The 18,604-nt window shown below is 42.0% G+C and overlaps 1 protein-coding gene across 2 annotated transcripts in view; it reads right to left on the bottom strand.

Moving 5' to 3' along the window:
- Positions 1–4,310: 4,310 nt before the first annotated feature.
- pdgfd (platelet derived growth factor d) overlaps positions 4,311–18,604 on the bottom strand; it is a 57,570-nt gene continuing 43,276 nt past the window's right edge. For both annotated transcript variants that reach the window (XM_084351666.1, XM_084351667.1), the window contains exons 5-7: positions 17,641–17,854; positions 10,289–10,506; positions 4,311–7,884 (exon numbers count right to left, since the gene is read on the bottom strand). In XM_084351666.1, coding sequence (XP_084207792.1) covers positions 7,750–7,884; positions 10,289–10,506; positions 17,641–17,854 — 567 coding nt within the window. In that variant the 3' untranslated portion in view covers positions 4,311–7,749. The remainder of the gene's footprint in view (positions 7,885–10,288; positions 10,507–17,640; positions 17,855–18,604) is intronic.

The raw sequence follows: 18,604 nt of genomic DNA, 5'->3' as shown, positions 1-18,604 counted from the left end.
TGTGTCCCTCATTGTGTTTTGTCATCATCTGCCTTTAAAACACATGCCTCGTGTGAGGATCGAACTCACGACCTTCAGATTATGAGACTGACACGCTGCCTACTGCGCCAACGAGGCTTCAATGTTATGTATTTTGATTGAAACAAATCATTACAATTGCAATTGTCAAGTCATGATTTTTTTCAAATGTCTGCCTGATTTTCATTTGAAAATATCACCATCTTGCTAACATGCTAAACTAAAAGGCTGCATCTTCAGTTGACTGCAAATGCTTGGAAGTTGAAAAACTGGGAAACCAATGTCCAGTCTCCATCATCTGTCCCGTGTGATGTAAACATGACGGATGAATATGAATGTTTCCTTCGTATAGGTGTGGTGTCGAGCTTAATGGTCTTATTTTGTCATCTAACTTTAAAACACCTGTCCCGTGTGTCGCTCAATCTCACGACAAAGGATACAATCAACCTGAGATGATTTGGGGTCATGACCCAGCACAATGAGAGACATGACACAAATGACATAGGCCGCGTTTCCCAGATTCGATCGTTCTTAAGGACTTAAGAAGGCTCTTAAGAAGGGTTCGGCTAAGAAGGAGCGCTAAGATGCGGGTGTTTCCCAGATGCGTTCTTAACTGCCTTCTTAGGAGAACCTTAAGATCAAGCCAAAGAAGCTTCTGAAGAAGCTCTTAGTGGGAGCTGTCCACCGCGCTGCTGCTGTGCTGAATCAATCGATGCCAGGCAGATCGATCACCCACCTCTTTATCAGCGCATAAGTGCGTGTGTGTGTGCGCGCGCTGTCAGACCGGGCTGTCCAGGCAAAGAGATCCAACGGCCGTTGGATCTCCGCACGGGGCAGCCGGTACTTTGCCTGGACAGCCCGGTCTGACAGCACTTCCAGAGGGGAGAAGTGCTGACGCACGTATGCATTTATGTAAACCGTCTGGCTTCGCGCACGGCGACGCTGTTGGTTCGCAGCGAGAATGTGCTGTATTGCAGCCATGGTTTCTCACACGCGCGGACTTTGGCAACGCAGAGTAGCAGGTGAAGCCTCTCTGGATGAGGTTCAGCTGAGTTTAATACACCTGTTCCCTTGATATCTGTGAAATGCCACAGGGTTGTTGTTTTTTTTATGCGTAGTACTATAAACTCATATATGCAGATGTTGCGGAAAAGTTAAACGTGTAATTCAATAAAAAGGTTTTTTTTCATCTACCATTTTCTTATTTTTTTTTCTTGCGCCAGTGGTCCGCAGCTATGAGCGCATTTCAACACTGAGCATTGTTTTATTATTTCGCAAAGTGGAGGATATAAATTTCCCTGACGCGCTTGATCACTGAGCATTTGGTCGCTAAGAAGGCTGTTAAGAGTGGGTCAGCTCGATCTTACATTTCCTTCTTAGTGAAAGATCTTCTTAAGCTAAGAGCGACTCTGGGAAACGCATCCTTCTTTCACAGCGTTCTTAAGAGCGCTCCTAAGAAGATCTTAGCACTTAAGAGCTTCTTAACGAATCTGGGAAACGCGGCCATAATCAGTGGAAACACAGGACTAAGGATCCAACTAGAACAAAGTGCAGGTTGGTAGTCAGTTTTGTTTCTTCATGGATGAGTCTGAGGTATGATGTTAAGGTATTTAAGCTGAATTAGATTTTTGGCATTGGCTGAGTTTTTCCATTTTTATTCAATCTATTGGCACATCTGTGACCCTCATTGTGTTTTGTCATCATCTGCCTTTAAAACACCTGCCCCGTGTCAGGATTGAACTGACGACCTTCAGATTATGAGACTGACGCGCTGCCTACTGCGCCAACGAGGCTTGTAAAGAGAGACTTTTTGTTCAAGCTAAATTGTCATTGTTGCAGCTGGGGAATAGTTTTAATTTATTTTCCAAATGTATGCCTACTGTGCCAACTAGGCTTGAGATGAGCCAGATTGTGATTGGGACTTGTTGACATTATTGAGTGAGTTGTCACAACTGCATTTGTCAAGTCGTGCTTTTTTTAAATGTCTGCCTTTTGTACCAGCAAGGCAGTTAGAGCCCTTGTCACATGTTCAAAGGTGAACCAATCCACTCACACTGACAGTTCATCGTTGATCTTTTCACTCAATTGACAAAACGATCTTAACACATCGACTTTATAACTTTTTACATTTGGAAAACTAAAGATCCCTATGGGCTTTAGAGTTGACTGTTGACAAAATAGGGCCAGTGCAAGTTGAAGGAAACACAAGACTGTCAAGCTGTAATACAGTGATGTGGTAGTCAGTTTCATCAGTGGTGAATGTGTGTGCATGAATGAGTGTAAGGTATGGTGTCAGAGATTCACGCTGCATAGCGTAAAACAAACAGAGACGAGCAGGACAGATGCTGGACTGAGAGCAGCTCTAGGACTATCACAGATGCACAGCCAACAATGTAACAATACCGACTGAATGTGTATTTGTTAAGTTTCCAAGTAAAAGTTCAAGAATTGAAAAACTAAGACTTACAGAACATAACTTGTACAACACTCGTGACAGTTTGTGTCTCCAATATTCTCCATCACTGGGACGTGATCAGTTTTCTGTAGAAGTCCGGCCCACATGTCGCTTCTGTCAGATTGTTGATGAAGGTTCTCAGCCAGCTGGGTCATGGTAAATTTAGGAGGGGTTTGCAGGCCCCTCCAGTTAGTTAGAACTGAAGAAGCCTCTTGGATGAGAGGTGAAACGTGTTCAAGAAACTGAAACAAGTGCAGTTACTACGATACAGAACTTAGAACTTCTGTCAGATTTTTTGCAATCAGTTGTGTATTTGTCATTTTTATGAGAATCCACTAACAGGCTCAGTTCAACCTGTGTCCCCCATTGTGTTTTGTCATCATCTGCCTTTAAAACACCTGCCCCGTGTGAGGATTGAACTCATGACCTTCAGATTATGAGACTGACGCGCTGCCTACTGCGCCAACGAGGCTTGAAAAGGAGCACCTTTTGATCAATTGTCAAATTGTCATCGTTGCAGCAGGGAATAGTTTTCATTTTTTTCCAAATGTATGCCTACTGTGCCAACGAGGCTTTAGTTGAGCCAAATTGTGATTGAGACTTGTTGACATAATTGCAACACAAAGTCCATGTGATTGTTTTTTTTCTTTTACAGTCATAAAACTTGTCATTCTGAAGAACAGTGAGCAATGACCATCCAACTTGACAGTTCATTGTTGACCTTGGAAACATCAATTGACAAAACAATTTGAACACGTGTACTTGATTTTTTTTTTTTTTTTACACCTTTATAACTCATTGGCTTTAGAGTTGACTGTTGACAAAAGTTGACAATGCAAGTTGAAGGAAACACAAGACATTGCTGGGACGAGATAAACTTTCTCAGGCAAACTGGCCCACATGAAGCTTCTTACAGATTCTTGTAATCGGTTGAATGTTTGTCATTTTAATGCTTTATCTACTAACATCCTCAGTTCTACCTTTGGACCTCGTGTTACCCCATTGTGGTTTGTTGTCATCTGACTTCAAAACATCTGCCCAGTGTGAGGTTCAAAATCACAACCTTCAGATTATGAGACTGAAGTGCTGTCTACTGCGTCAACCAGGCTCAAAAGCTATCAACAGGGATTGAGATGAACTCTGACAATTGAAACTCCCACATCACATGATTGGTGGAAATATCTGCCTACTGCACCGGGAAGGCAGTTAGAGCCGTTGTCACATATTAAAAGGTGAGCAACAATAACCACTCAACTTGTTTCGTTGGTCAATTTGGAAACAACAACTGAACGTCCTCTTCTTCTTACTTCTCGTCCCTGTTAGTTTAACAGTTTACCAAGAATTGCATTGTGATCGATCGTCTTGGTCTGGGCGATATAACTCTGCTCCCAACCCAAGCGGAACATCAGTTACATGGACGCTAACTCTGACGTAATATGGCTGGACTGGTGCTGACAGGATCACAGCATTGTAAAGGTGATTGTGGAAGACTATAATCAGTAGAAATTTGACCGGCGCAATCAAGACCTCTCCTGAACTTACCACTGATACATCAGTCTTAAAAGCTCATTTGTGGATTTCCGTGGTGACCCTTTTTCTCTTCTTGCCCCTTTTGTGCTTGTGTTCATACTTTTCTTGTTACTTCTCTCCCAGTTTCTCCTGACGCCTCTTTTTCCAGTGTTAGGTATCCACTGAAATATAACACATTTCCTATTCCACTCCACAGTTGATCAAACAAGCAACTGTTCCATACAGCATCATATAAAAAAACTGCACATTCAAATATTTGATAAAAGCCTTTTTGGTGAGAGAAATATCAAAGCACCGGAGGCAGTAATGCTAGAAACACTTTATTTATCGAGACAACCAGCTGATGTTTTGAATAAAACAATACAATGAAACACAATAAATTATTTAAGTAAAGCATACAGTTTTGTCATGAATATTTTTCAGAAAACAGCAAAGCAGGTTGACTTTTTGATTGCTAAAACTAACATCAGCAACTTTTCTCTCAGTTGAAAATATGACAACAATCCCCACAATCCTCCGAAGGGCGGCTGAAACTCTGGACCGAATCTTATTGAAGGCAATCTGAAAGGTCTAATGCGGTGTTTCGACGCTTTTAGTATGAAAAATCCAAACAATTACACGAGCAGGTTTAAATGTGTGACCGTGAAATATGTGTGGTTCCATTGTAAAGAAGTGGAAGTGAAAACAAACCGTTTATGGGCAAAAAGAGGAATGTCACTTTGAGGCATGCAACAGTGGAATGTGCTGATAATGGCAGAAAGCTGGCAGACACAGGATGCACACACACACACACACACACACACACACACACACACACGCCTCACATACATTTACAATACATCTCCTGCTGGCAGCCAATGTCTTAAAAGCTCTAACATGGTTGTTGGTACAGTAACTAAAAAATTTGCGGCAAAGCATCTTGAAAAATGACACGCTCCCTAATCACCATCTGGCTCGTTAGCTGCTGAAGATTTAACGGAGTCATTTACCTGCTAACCATCCTCTGAGAAATGTGAACAAATCTTCAGCTTTGCATGAGCTTTGTGTTTATCGTTGTCTCTCAAAAAATGCATCATGCAGGAATTAAAAAACTTTCGCAAGAGAGGAGACGACAGAAGCTTTATAGCAACGTGAGGCTGCTTTAGATGAACTACAGCCAAAAACAGCAGTGTGTGTGTGTCTGTGTGTGTGTGTGTGTGTGTGGAGGGTGTCCGGGATAAATTACTTGGAATGTCACTATCGCACAACCCAACACATCTCTGGAATATTTAAGAGTGTTTGGTATCCCACGCCTGCCAAATACCACCCATCACTTAGAGTACACACATGCACATGAAAGCGGCGTCGGCACACAGCTGATCGGGTTTCACTGTGACCGAGGAATCGTCTCAGTGTCCGGTTATTCCTTTTTTGTCTCTCTTTAGAACAAAAGTAGCGTGCAAAATCCCATTTTCTCGCTGTAGATCCGGCCTGTGAAGCGGGTGTCAGCGTGTGATGGCGATGGTGGGACACATGGGAGGCGGTGATGGAGGGACGACAGATGACGGCGTCTTTTTATTTCTCACAGCTGGGTCATGTGTATGGAAATGATAAGCAGTTAGTTTGAATTCTCGCCCTGCGGCTTTGATACTCCAGCTACCTACACGTTTGCACGCACAGTCACGTGCCGACCATTCACAATGCTTGTATCTGCTGCCAGCTCTCACAGACTGTTGGTAACCCTCCACCCCTTAAAACAAAAGGACCCCTTCCTGAGCTGTTACAGGCAGACTGGCAGAGAAAAAGAACATTACTCTGAGTTAGTCTCTTTTTTACCGTGGTGCTGTTGCAGTGGGTCGGATTGTGATACATGTGAGCATCCTCATGAGTAAAAAAAAAGCAGCGTGACAAAAAAATAATAATAAAAAAAATACAAAATCAGGCGAGCTGAATACATGAACATGCTGATTGAACCCGTTGAAGTAGCTGCAATCTTTCATGTGCTGTATCTCGAAAGTGGCTCTCATCCAGGAGCGCTGGTAATCTACAAATAGGCGGCTTGCTTGATTGTCCCTTTTCTGTCAGTCGACTCCCCCGAAAAAGTCCCTTCCTGAGTGTCTGTCTGTCTTTCCTTTCATGTGCCCCGGGTCTAAGGATCGAGGTTTTATCCGCTTTAGCAGAATTCCTGTTAGCAGTAGGAATGCCTGGAACGCTCGGAAACCTGCGTAGAGCGCTTCGGCCTCATCTGACATGCCTTTTGATGTGTTAGAGATTGAGTGATGGAGGGAGAAAGAGTGTGTGTGTGTGCATTAGTGAGAGAGAGTGAAGGGAAGCGTATGGATGGAAGGACAGACAAAGGGAAGCGTGGATATGCACGGACAGGAATCTGTGCAAAACAAAGGAGGGCTGCACTGAAAAACAGAGCAGCGAAGAATTCAGTATAAATAACTGCAGTGTTTATCTTTGGGTAGCCACGGAAGCCTAGAGTTGAATGTGTGTGTGTGTTAGTGTGCAATTCAGATCTGCAGGGTTGTGGTTAGCCTAATTTCACATCAAGATAAAGTGTTATTTTGGTTTACACTTCCTCCGACACCTCTCCCTCCCTCCGTCTGTCTCACGCTCACTCATCTCAGCATGCTCCTGGCGGAAGAAGCGCCTGAAGTTTCTAGAAACAGTCTTATTATAACGGGAAGAAATGCAAATACATGCACATGAAATGAGGAGTAAAAAACAGTTTGCACAGCAGTTGGAGTCGATTTCAATTCAATCAAGTTGCATTTATTGAGCTTCTTTAACCAAAATATAGGCTGAATGTAAGTTTAATTGAATGTGGGTGTTTTTTCTTCATAATATGGTATGTTATTTTTTTGTACTGCAAATGTTTGTTTTTTGGAGAATGAATCTTTGATTGAATTGAAGTGAATTCCTCTGGAGGTCCACTGTTATCTTAAAGGAGACCTATTACGCTTTTTGCATTTTCCCTTTCCTTTAGTGTTTTGTAGATGTTCTAGTGCATGTAAAAGATCTTGAAAGTTTAAAAGGTCCAAGTCCCCACCAATAGAAGCTCTTCTCTCCCACAGAAAACACTGCTCCTGAAACGTCTCGACAGTAGTCCTGCCTTTAATTCTGTGACTTTGTGACATCACACTACGTCACCATGTCACATATTTGAACAATTTATGGCTAGAGGCTAGTTTGCCATGTAAGAATTAATTCAGTACAGCTGCTCTGTTGCTGTTAGTGGTGCTGGGTAAGGCGTGCGTGACCTGACCAATCAGAGCAGACTGGGTATTTCGGGAGGGGGGTCTTAAAGAGACAGGAGCTAAAACAAAGCGTTTCAGGCAGAGAGGCATTTCAAAGCTGCTGTACTCAACAATGTGAGAAAATGGATGTGTTTTTTGAGCATTAAAGCATGGAAACCTATTCTAGTAGTAACCCAAAATAAAATCATTAACCTGAAAATGAGCATAATATGTCTCCTTTAACACTTTCTATTGTGCAAAACTGATGTTTAAATGTGGTCTAAACAGGGAGGATTTAGTCTCCAAGTCATAACAAACATGTTCGGCTGGAAACATTTATGCATTTGCAAGTTTGGAAGGCAAGTGGTCATTGAGTAGGATGCAAGCTGCAGTTTGTCAGTCAAATTGTCGCCCTCTTCTCTGCTGCATGTGTGTCTGCGTTGCTTATATTATATGAAGTCTGTTGCAAAATAGATAAAAAAAACTCGTCCAACAGTTCCAGATGCACATGCCAGTCTCAGTGTCTCAGCGAGGGGGCTGGGAGGGACAAGCACACTCGCACTTTTCATGGTGTGTGAGGAAGATCTCATCTATGATCCAGCGCACTCGCGGCCGCCGATGGCGCTGATACAGAGTGACCTCTGGGGCGTACTTCAATACCTAAAGGAGTCAGAGAATAAGACAGAAATAATGAGGAGAGTGGGAAGAGATTCACCATTACCTGAATTGTTGGTAAGTGTCAAAAAATACTTTGCCAAGTCATTGTTGTTGATGCCAATAAATCCAATTGAATTTGAAAGAGAGAGAGACATGCAGAGAAAATAATGAGCAGCTGAATCCTGTTTTAAAGAGCATCGTTCATGACAAATCACTGCAGGAGTTCGACACAGAAAAGAGAAACACTGCTCTCTGAGAGTAACTGCACGTATTGCAAAAAACTTGACATTGAAGCCAGTCAAGGACGTCAAAATAGAGATTATGAAGTAAAGGCAAGGTTTCTAAGAACGCTGTAGTGCTCTGTGAAGCTCTGGGGGCCGTAAGGAAACAATTATGTGCCCACCCTTCCTTGTGTTAATCATAACTGACCAAGCGGGAATTCCTGTTTTATTCAGTGCAAAGACAAAACATACAAAAACTCAGGCACTAAAAGACATTTTTTTAAAGGAGACCTATTATGCTTTTTTGTTTGTTTTCTATTCCCTCAGTATGTTATATATGTTCTTGTGAATATAAATGATCTTGAAAGTTAAAAAGGTCAAAGTCCTCAGGAACAGAAGCTCCTCTCTCCCACAGAAAACACTACTCCTGAAACGCCTCGACAGTAGTCTCACCTTTAATTCTGTGACTTTGTGACATCTCACTACAACATCATGTCACACATTTGCATAATTTACGCCTAGCTGCTAGCTTGACACGTAAGAATTGATTTAGCACAGCTGCTCTGTTATTGTTAGCGTTGCTGGCTCAGGCGTATGTGAGCTGACTAATCAGAAGAGACTGGGTATATTCAGGAGGGGGGCCTTAAAGAGACATGAGCAAAAACATAGCGTTGAGGGGGGATACATTGCTAACAGAGTGGAAGTACAGACTGTTCCACAGTTGATGCAGTGAATTTGTTCTCCAGGGCTCAGTGAAAGCAACGCTGCCCATGATTTATGTCAGGACTTCCCAGCACTGAAACAATAGTGTGAGTCTATAGAAGTTCAGTCAGTGAAGGAAGCAGTTACAGGTCTTAGACTGCCTACAAGGAGAGGAGATGGAAACACACGTACACATAAAAACACACAACAGTACACAACAACACACTCATGAGAACATGACACTCATGAGAACAGACACAAACACACCTTTATCATGCTGTTGTACACAGTGACTTACACACACACGCTCATACACACACATAAGCACAATTACAACCCAAATCCCACTTTTGTCTAAATTTCCATTGTATGATTTTTAACAGAGAGAGAGAGAGAGAGAGAGAGAGAGAGAGTAAGCCCTGCAGACCAAGTTTCAATAATGAAGCTATATGAGAACAAAGACACAAAGAGATGGAGGGAAGAGAGAGAAAAGAATGAATGACAGGCTTAAGAACAAGAATGGTTCATTGCAAAGGGATAAATTGAAAATGGGAATTGGGAAGAATGAAAGGATGATGGAAGCCCACGGAGAGAGAGAGAGTGATAGAATAATAACAATGCACTGGGAGAGATATGGAAAGATTGGAAAGAGAAGGACGGTGTCGACATGGAAAAGAACGGGGGAGAGCAGCAGGGAGAAAGTGTGAGGCTACTGGTGCATTGCTGCTTCATTGTGGATGCAGCTCCTGCCTCTGCACACCACGTCTCTCCCCTCCTCGCTCGCTCACCATCTTTTTAGCCCCTCGCAGGTAGCTGCCTTAAATGCACTGGAAATTTTACATGTTTGAATAAGCACCCCCATCACTTTTCTGTAACACTGCCACCAGGGCTCAGGTCTAAATTGAACACTGTCGCATTAATGGAAAGGCCACAGCATGCCACCATATGCAGAGATATAAAATAAGAGGAAAAAACGACAGTAATCATCATGCATCAGTCACCCTAAAGTTTCATGCTAATGCTTAAACAAATCAAGGTTGGTTCATTGCCAATAGCTGACGGTCATCAAACCTAAACCCAGCAGTTGTTGGCATTTGTGACATGTGGGAGCTGTTGCTGCTAGACACTACATTAACATTCATTGAGACAACATCACCATGACCCCAGTTAGGCCAATCCAGCATGCTTGATTATATTAGTGGCCAACACGTTCTCACTCCCAACTCGTCAAATACGCCAGCTTGGTCAGTGGTGTTAAGCTTAGTACTATGATCCTCTACTTACCCCTCTGGTGTTGGTTTTGCATATGAAAGGCTCTGTGGTCAAGTTAGCTACAATATGGCATGTGCGATTTCCGTTACAACCTAACATCAAGGTCACAACCTAACATCTTATGATAGGTACTGTATATGAAAAAGCGAAGAAAAAAGTTTGAGTGATGCTTTGACCAGTCCACCAGTGTGTCTCCATGTTAGAGGACCTACCTCGTGTAGTTTGACTGAGGTCTTGGAGGCCTGACAGGTGCAGCCGTTGTTCCAGTTATCTGTTCCGCAGCCACAGTTTCCTCCACAGCGTTTGACCAGCAGACATCGAGGGAAGAAGACGGCGTTGGTGGCCCTCAGCTCCTCGCGCAGGTTTACAGAGTAGTTGCGAGGCGTACAGCTGTACCGCTTGACGTCATCGTACAGACGGTTCAGATCAACTGTGGCAGAGATAGGAAAAGAGAAAATAAGTGTTTGTTTTGTTTGGCCTTTTCTTTCCTCATTTGCATTCATTGTCATGGCAACTTTATTTTATTTGTTCCAAGACACAGAAAGACATCAGTTCCTCATCAACTGGTTATTGACAAAGTTACTATTGTGTTACATGGCACGAAACAATCAATAAAAAACAAATGTTTTTCTTTAATGTAAAAAGTAAGGGAGGGTGAGTGAGACAAAAAGCCATTTTTTATTTATTATTGCTCGTCTGTTGCTTCATATAACCATTAATAGAAATGTGTGGCAGTGGAGGGAGAATGAAGCAGGGGGAGGGAGGCAAATAAGGCAAAGTGGCTGTAATTCACACAAAAAATATGCTCAGTATTGATTGAATGAAAATGGTTGGAAGATGGGGAAGGCCTATTAGATATGAGTACAATTACAACAACAATTGACTGTAGAGGAACAGATGGAGAGATGAGTGGAAGAAAGAGAGACATTAAGATGCAGAAAGAGCGAGCACACGCCAGTAGAGGAAGCAGGGGCCCATTAATTGATTGTAGATTGAATGTATTGATTGCGGTCTTTCTTCATGTCATCACTTTGGAGAAAATGATCTTGTTTGTGCACACAGGAGCTTTGTTCATTGGCCTGTTGCAATGGTTCAAAACTCATATCAGGAGAATTAAAGGGACTATGGGACAAGCTGACGGGAAATATGGGATGAACGCACCTGGTCCAAAAGGGAAAACTGGGAGCGTCAGAACCAGCTTAATCAATATTGTTTTTTCTATATTATGTTTCACTTTAGCATCAGAGACTGAGGCCAAACTGTAGCAGGTGTGCATTTATTGGAATGTTTGCATGGCAAAGGTATATATGTAATGGAAAGAACCATCTCCAGCATGCGTATGGATTTTCTCGGATTAAGTTATAAGCCAGAGGGATGAATGCGAGAGTGAAGGAGACTACGAATGTGGAATACAGTGGCAACATGTTATCTTGTTCATATTCTGCAGGCTATCCAGAGTGACAGCAATTGGTTTGACACAAAATAAGAAAAACAGATGAAAGGAAGAATAGGAAAGAGAAGAAAGAAGAGCAACAATCAGCAGCAGATTGACTGCTCTCTCCATTGAGGTCCTCGGCAGGATAATCATCATCCTGCTGTCCACACCATGAGTGGCAATTACACCAGGTCATTGAACTATTGCTTTTACTTAAATGTCCAATTTGTAAGATAGTTGATTGTTAAGTCTCATTCCCAACTTGTCAGATCTTGATGCTTTGGGTCGGTGGCCAGCCCAACCTACCAAAGAGACAATAACAATATAATACTACTGTAGTTTAGCATAACTCCCCCCCTGACTGTGTACATTTACAAAGAATACACTGTAGTTTTAAAATCTTTTTTTAATTTTAAGAATACAAAAAATCTCATGTGAATGAGTTAATTTCACTTGTGTGCAGTGCCGTTTATTTTATTGTTGGAAAAGAAAGGAGGTTATGCATTTAAACTGTTCCAAGAGTACAAAATGAAGCCCAGTGGAGCCTTTGCAATGTTGTACCCTCGTTTCTTCCCTCATAATAGCTGCCTATAATTACTCACGTCACTTGTTGATCACATTGCATAGCTGTTGTGTATGTTTACAGCATGAAGGTAAAATATGTATTTCAGAAGCATTTTCATTCTGTAAACAGGCTCTAAAGACTTGCCCTTGGAGGAGCCCTCTAGGACCCCCCTGCACAGGGAATGGGAAAGCAAGGCCTCGTTCAAAACAGCTTGATTGATGTGAATACACAGTACCAAAGCAGGCGAGTGCCACAGTAAACTGGAATAGTTTGGATATTTTAGAAAGCATCACAGTTTGATCCATCAGTTACCATGGAGTCTTGAATCTTGCTCTAAAAGCTGTAATGACACTCCCTTAATGGTCTCCTGAGGTTCAGAGGAGACAGCCTTGAGGATCATGGGAGGCACCCACTGGACTAAATTCAGGCGCTTCACTACTTGCAGAAACCACTTTAGGAGAGGATGACTGAACAATCCCCTCAGCAAAAGCAACACGACAAGAAGAAATCGCTGATGCGTTCACCTTCATGGTAGAATGAAACTGTCCTCTGTCCAACAGAAAGAGGGAAAAATATCACTAAACTGTTCTGAGTAGTTCCTACTGACGGTGGACTGAGGATGGTCGACTCCGAAAGAGGGGAACAATTGCATGTTCTCCAGGCTGAAGCCATTCAGGGCCAAACACATCAATGGCTGCCCAAGTATTGGCATCTTAACACTGTTTATCCAAGACAGGGTCCCAAAAAAGCAGGGTTAAAGTGGTCACCAATGGGTTTTCTTTGGAATATCGTTGCTCCGAAGTCCTGACTACCTTTGCTCCCATACAACATTAAAGGCCACAAGAGGTGTGGAGATCTTTCACCATTATGAAACTGAAAGAAAGTAGAAGCAGGGTTTTGCTCTGAGGGCCATTACCAGTCGGGTTGGTTGCTGTCCCAATAAGCAGACCCGACAAAGATCAAAGAGCCAATTACAGAGCAAAGCCTGGTTGAAATGGGGCAACCCTTTTCGAAACAAGTAAAATATTCTTGAAACAAGTCCATTTGCGGTGAAGATGAATGACATTTCTTGGCCCATCACTAGCTTTTTCTCTTCACTGAAGCACAATGGGCTTTTACGACCCAATACAAGAATAAATGACTTGTCAAGATCGATACTTGCAGTGAACTACAACAGTGTCGCTTGCTGAGATTGGCTTCCATTGGCTTGTCTTTGAGTCTTGCTTCAACAATGCAACAATGAAAATCAGTCCTGCATGAGAAACTACCTTAAAGTCACATCGTCCACGTTAGTATAACAATGACAAATTTGCTTGACGCGCAATATTGTGTGTGAGTGAGAGAAATCAAAGGGGAGTGCAGTGGGGTCAAGGGAAGCCCTAATGGCATTGATAATCAATAAGCAATTGTTCACAAAAAGAAATCTTTGCGGTGGGGGTTTCCACTCGTGACATAAAGCATGTGGGAAGCCCAATGAACAACAATAAAGAGACAGAGAAAAGAGCAGGGGATGTGATTATTTGCTTTGGCAATACAAAGAAAGAGAGAGAGATGAAGGTGGAAGGTGCAGTATTCATCTTGACGGCCCTGATTGTCTTTTTATCAAAGTGGTAAAACAGCACATATTTACAGACAGTGTTTTCCTAATAAGATTAGATACAAGAGGGCTGTAGAAAAGAAATGCAGCAAATGAAAGCGACTGTACTGTATGTGCATTTGCATATGCCTGCTGTTGTGTGCGAGGGGCTGTACGTGTTTGCATGCTCCTCTAAAATCCCGTCCCGCGTGCCGTCTTAGAGAGTTGCTGTGTGCACATCCGCTATTGTACAGTAGGCTAAATGAAAAGTGGATTATGTCTGCATTTGTGTATTATCAGGCTAAATGAGGACAGCAGTGTCAGCCACTGTCATGTTTCAAATATCAAAAGAAAAACAGAATTCATTGGTGTGTACTTCGGATGGAGACATAACATTTGGGTGAAAATAAGTTAGCACTCGTGCTAATTTGAAGCAAATAATGGTATTTTCTATACAAATTGTGAAAACTGAAATTATATAATTTGCTATAGATTGACTTGACCTACTCAATTTATCTCTAATAAAAAATAAATGTACTGTACATCCTGGTTTAAAGTCCTATGGACTTCTAAAAGAAGGCTATTCACTGAATCATGCAAACCACTATTTAAATGGTATTTAAACGCAACAGTTGCAGTATTGCTATAACCTGATCATCATAGCTGCAGGTAGATAATGTAATGTACTATTCTATACTGTACTCTTTGTGCATCTCATCTGTAGCTCTAAAATAAAAACATCTAAGACACCGTCAATGAAAGAAACCCTGTGTATCAAAGGTGAATATGTATGATTTGGCCACCTGTCGAATGTGTTTCAAACAAATAGGTGACAGCACATCACCAAAGGCACCGCTGAGTGCTGCTCACTATACTCTTTGCTGCAGCTATCACTGGCTGTAGCTATTAGCTGCCACTGGCTAGCTAGCTAAGTTACATCGTTTTACAAAGAGTTATCAACGCAATAGTTTGGTTACAGAGAAAGACTTGAATTTAGAAAGTGCAAGGTTTAATTATCTGTTAAATAAGGAAAAACAGGTGTTAGCATTTTTACTTTCTTGACATTTATGAGTTAATTTTGTTTATTTATTAGACTAAACAAGCTGAGAGAGACAGGATGAGCTAGCGCCAATTGATTAGCATGCTGACTTCAGTACTGTAGATATCTTCTGCAACACAATACATAGCTTTGACACAACATCAAAACTCTTTCTTGATATTCTGTTGATTTTAAAAGGACTTAAACCTAGTTGTTTTTGAAACCCTGTTATTGACCTTGAACCTTGTGATTTAAGTTAACTTTTCAACCTTTTATACTAATATTATTTTACAGATATTACATATTGAACCTTTAAAGATAGCATTTAAATTGTCATATGTGCGTCTCAATAACAAGCTCTTGGGCTTTAAGTTGTATGAATACAAAATACTGAACAGAACTCCAATCCATGTCGTCCTTCAGGATAAAGCAAATTAATCTCTTGCTAAGCCGTCAGAATGATACTGGATATGCAGCAGTTTATTAATGATGTATTAGCCCTATCTACATGAGAAAATGCATGATTTATTTATTTATTTTTGCAGGTCAGACACAGTAACAGCTACCATAGCTAACTTGCTAATCGAAGGTGTAACATGGAGGGAGTGTTGAGCATTACGCATTCATCTCATCCTCTAGGACGACAGTACAGACCCAGCGTTCTGACACAGCTCACAGCCATATCACGAAACCTTTTTTTCTGCATCTCCTTTTGTTGTGAAAGGTACAGGTGACAGAGAACCCATCATTTCTCTTTTCATGATTTAACTGAAGAGCCAAATAGCAGATTTTCACAAAGTGAAGGTCTCACAGATGATGACATGAATGGAGGATGACAAGAGTCATGACAGGTATCTCTGACATTCTTAATGTTTGTTTACATCTCTTGAGGTGATGCAAGGCTTGATGTGGAGGAGCTGGTAAGTTCAATGACACCTTTTAACACTAAACGCAGGGGACAACAGGTACATATGCTTACGTGCGGGAGTAAATTGCATGTTTATGCTGTATTAGTAGAGATAAAAGCACAGGTCATGTGTGTGTGGGCTTGCAGGGCTGAGTTTGTGTCGTTTTAAGGGGAATAAGTGTAATCTCAGAAATAGCAGTGGTGTGGAACCCTGTCAGGGAGTGTGTGGGAGAAAAAGACAGAAAGACTGAGAGCAAGCAATGCTGTGAGAATGACTGTGTCGCTCACACAGCCAGCAACGTGGAAAAAAAAGTGTAGCATCTGTGCATGTGAAATGCGCGGGTATTATTCTGCTCTAAAGTTGTAGTAGGAGTTTAGATGTTTGTGTAAGTATGTTTTTGTGTTAATGTTATTCATGTGTGAGTGACTCAAACTTAAAAGTGTCCCAATTAACATTAGGGTCAGACTCTGTGTCCTTCATGGGAACAAAGGTGGGTGTAAGCTTCTGAGTGTGTGTGCGCGTCTTAATGAAAACAAAGCTAAGCTGCTGACTGCGGCACATTTCTGCTCCGCTGCACAGGTTGAATTTCCAATTAGAGAGCGCTACGCTGGTACAGTATATCAAAGTACCGCAGCACCTATGCACCTCTCTGTAGTGCTGCAACATGCACAAACTCCCCCAACATGTGGAGTCTTTTCATGCCGACCGAGCACACACGTGCACTGATAAATAGAGATGGATTTGCTGTCAAGCACTAATATTTACTAAGGAACAGGAGAGCCCTCAGGTAGAAAGAGAGAGGGATACAAAGCACAGGTGAGAGAGATGGGGGGGGGGGGGAGTGCTTGGGTTTGTTGCAAGCTTCAGTGCTTCTATACACTAAGCAATCCCACGCACACACCTGAACACACGCTCTCACGTGTGTAACATGTGTGTGTAATGAGCGCTTGCGTGCCAAAATTTCATATCAGCTAAAATGAAGGCACAATCTATTGCCTCAGTGACTTAAGGTTGTTGACTTCACAGTAAAGAATTGCCTTGAACTTCTGGTCCTGTGTCACCTTAAATCTGTCACTGACTCACTTTGAGACCCACTTGAGGCAAATTGCTCATTTTGATGATGCAACCATTTATTCAGGCTACGGTGTGTTGTTGCATCAGGAGCTGTTTTCCTTTTTCATCATGATCTTTTATGTTTCCATACACAGGTCTTTCAAGTTGAAAAAGTATATCCCCCCCATGAATTCATCGGAATGCTCTTCTCAGCTCAGTTTTTTCCCCATTTGTTTGTTCAGCTAACACATTTGTCACTCCCCGCTCATCAAATATGGCAGCACGGTCGATGGACGTAAGCTTCAAACTATGATGCTTTCCCTCATTAGCATCAGTTTTTGACATAAAGGGCACTGCAGTGCGGTTAGAAATCATACATATGCAACGTCCAGTTAGACTTTCAAAATCCATCACAGTCATTACATCCCTGACTCATAATTTCTTTCAAATTACTGGGCCATAGACTTTGTCCACCTCTATGCTGTACCATTGAGCTTTCTGTATAGCTCAAAAAGTGAGAATGGGCCTCCTGCTGTGTGGGTCTGTCTTGGTCAGCACGCTCTCCCCTCCCCTCTATCACACCAGCTACCAACGACTGCACCAGTCTGCGACGAAATACTGTGAACGCAGCAGAGTCGCTGATGATCGCCATCTGCAGCACAATAAAACGGGCTGAGAACATCGCTGCTCTCATCTTCCCGCATCAACTTTACTTACACAACATGTCACTGTCAGCTCTCTGGCCTCTCATTATAGTTAGAAAAATCTTTTCCCCAACTAAAATGGAAGAAACCTAAGCAAGGCAACAGAGGAGGGATCATAGAAAGGAGAGACATTTCTGATTATGTAATGCCGCAAAACTGAACGACATGTTTTTTTTTTTTTGCTCTGCAATCCTGAGAGACTGTGTGACGATAATACATGTGTTTGAGATGATGAAGATTTGTTTTTTTGTTCATGTGTGGCTTGTAAAACTTGGGGATCTTACCTTTATTATGTCTGCTCGCCAGATGATAGGCCCTGGATCTATAATGTATGTGTGTCTGAGTATAGATGCTGTCCAGGTCCTGTCTCCAGGTGTCTGGGCTCAGGGATCTGAGAAGCTGTTCCACAGTGTCAAAGGCGGCTATGGTCCGGTCCAAATCCTCCAATGAGAAAGGAACCTCTGTGACGGCTGCTGGCATCTGTCCTACACCACTGTCCTGCAAAGAGTAACAGCAATATTCACAGATACGACAGGCGCTTCTACAGCTGAGGAAACTTAAATTAAGTTTTCTGAACTTGGTGAAATCCTTCACAATGTTCTTGGTGGCTTACAAAGTGTTCCTGCTGTGATTACAGCGTGTGCTGTGGTTAGAAGGTCAGCACAGCAAGCACTGAAAGGATATCCAAGGACTTATTGGAAGATTTACAGAAGTCAAGAGACATCAACAACCTTCACGCTGCCACAAAGACACAAGAAACAATGAATATAAAGGCCAAAGTGACTGTTAGTCATGGTGACTCAGATTCCTCTAACACAACCAGTCATTTCAGAGATCCCTGCTAAACATTTCAAACAGAGCTTTTAGTGAATTGGAAACATTTTCAAGGAGATGTCTTGACCTGATGTCAGTCAGCATCCCCTTCTTTAATCTACTTGGCTTTCTTTCAGAATCTGTGATGCATTTCAATTACAGTAATATACTGTTGTAATATAAATGTATGTATTGTGGAGCATGATAAATACTCTCCATCTGTGAATTCATACAAGATGTATACAGTAGTCTGACGTTTACTGTAAGTTAAGAAAACATAGTCTTTAGGCCGTAGTACGGCAGACATAGAAGTTCAAGGTGATGCTTTAAATTTCTTGTTTTGTCAGTTCAATCCCACAGACAGTTTAAGATGATATAAAACAAAGAAAAGCAGGAAATCTCCATATTTGAGAGCCTGAAAGCAGCATTTTCAAA

The sequence above is a fragment of the Pagrus pagrus genome (genome assembly GCF_965226575.1).
Source record: "Pagrus pagrus genome assembly, chromosome: 4".
NCBI lineage: Eukaryota > Metazoa > Chordata > Actinopteri > Spariformes > Sparidae > Pagrus > Pagrus pagrus.
The sequence above is the reverse complement of the archived record's forward strand: the minus strand, read 5'-3'. Positions and strand labels throughout refer to the sequence as shown.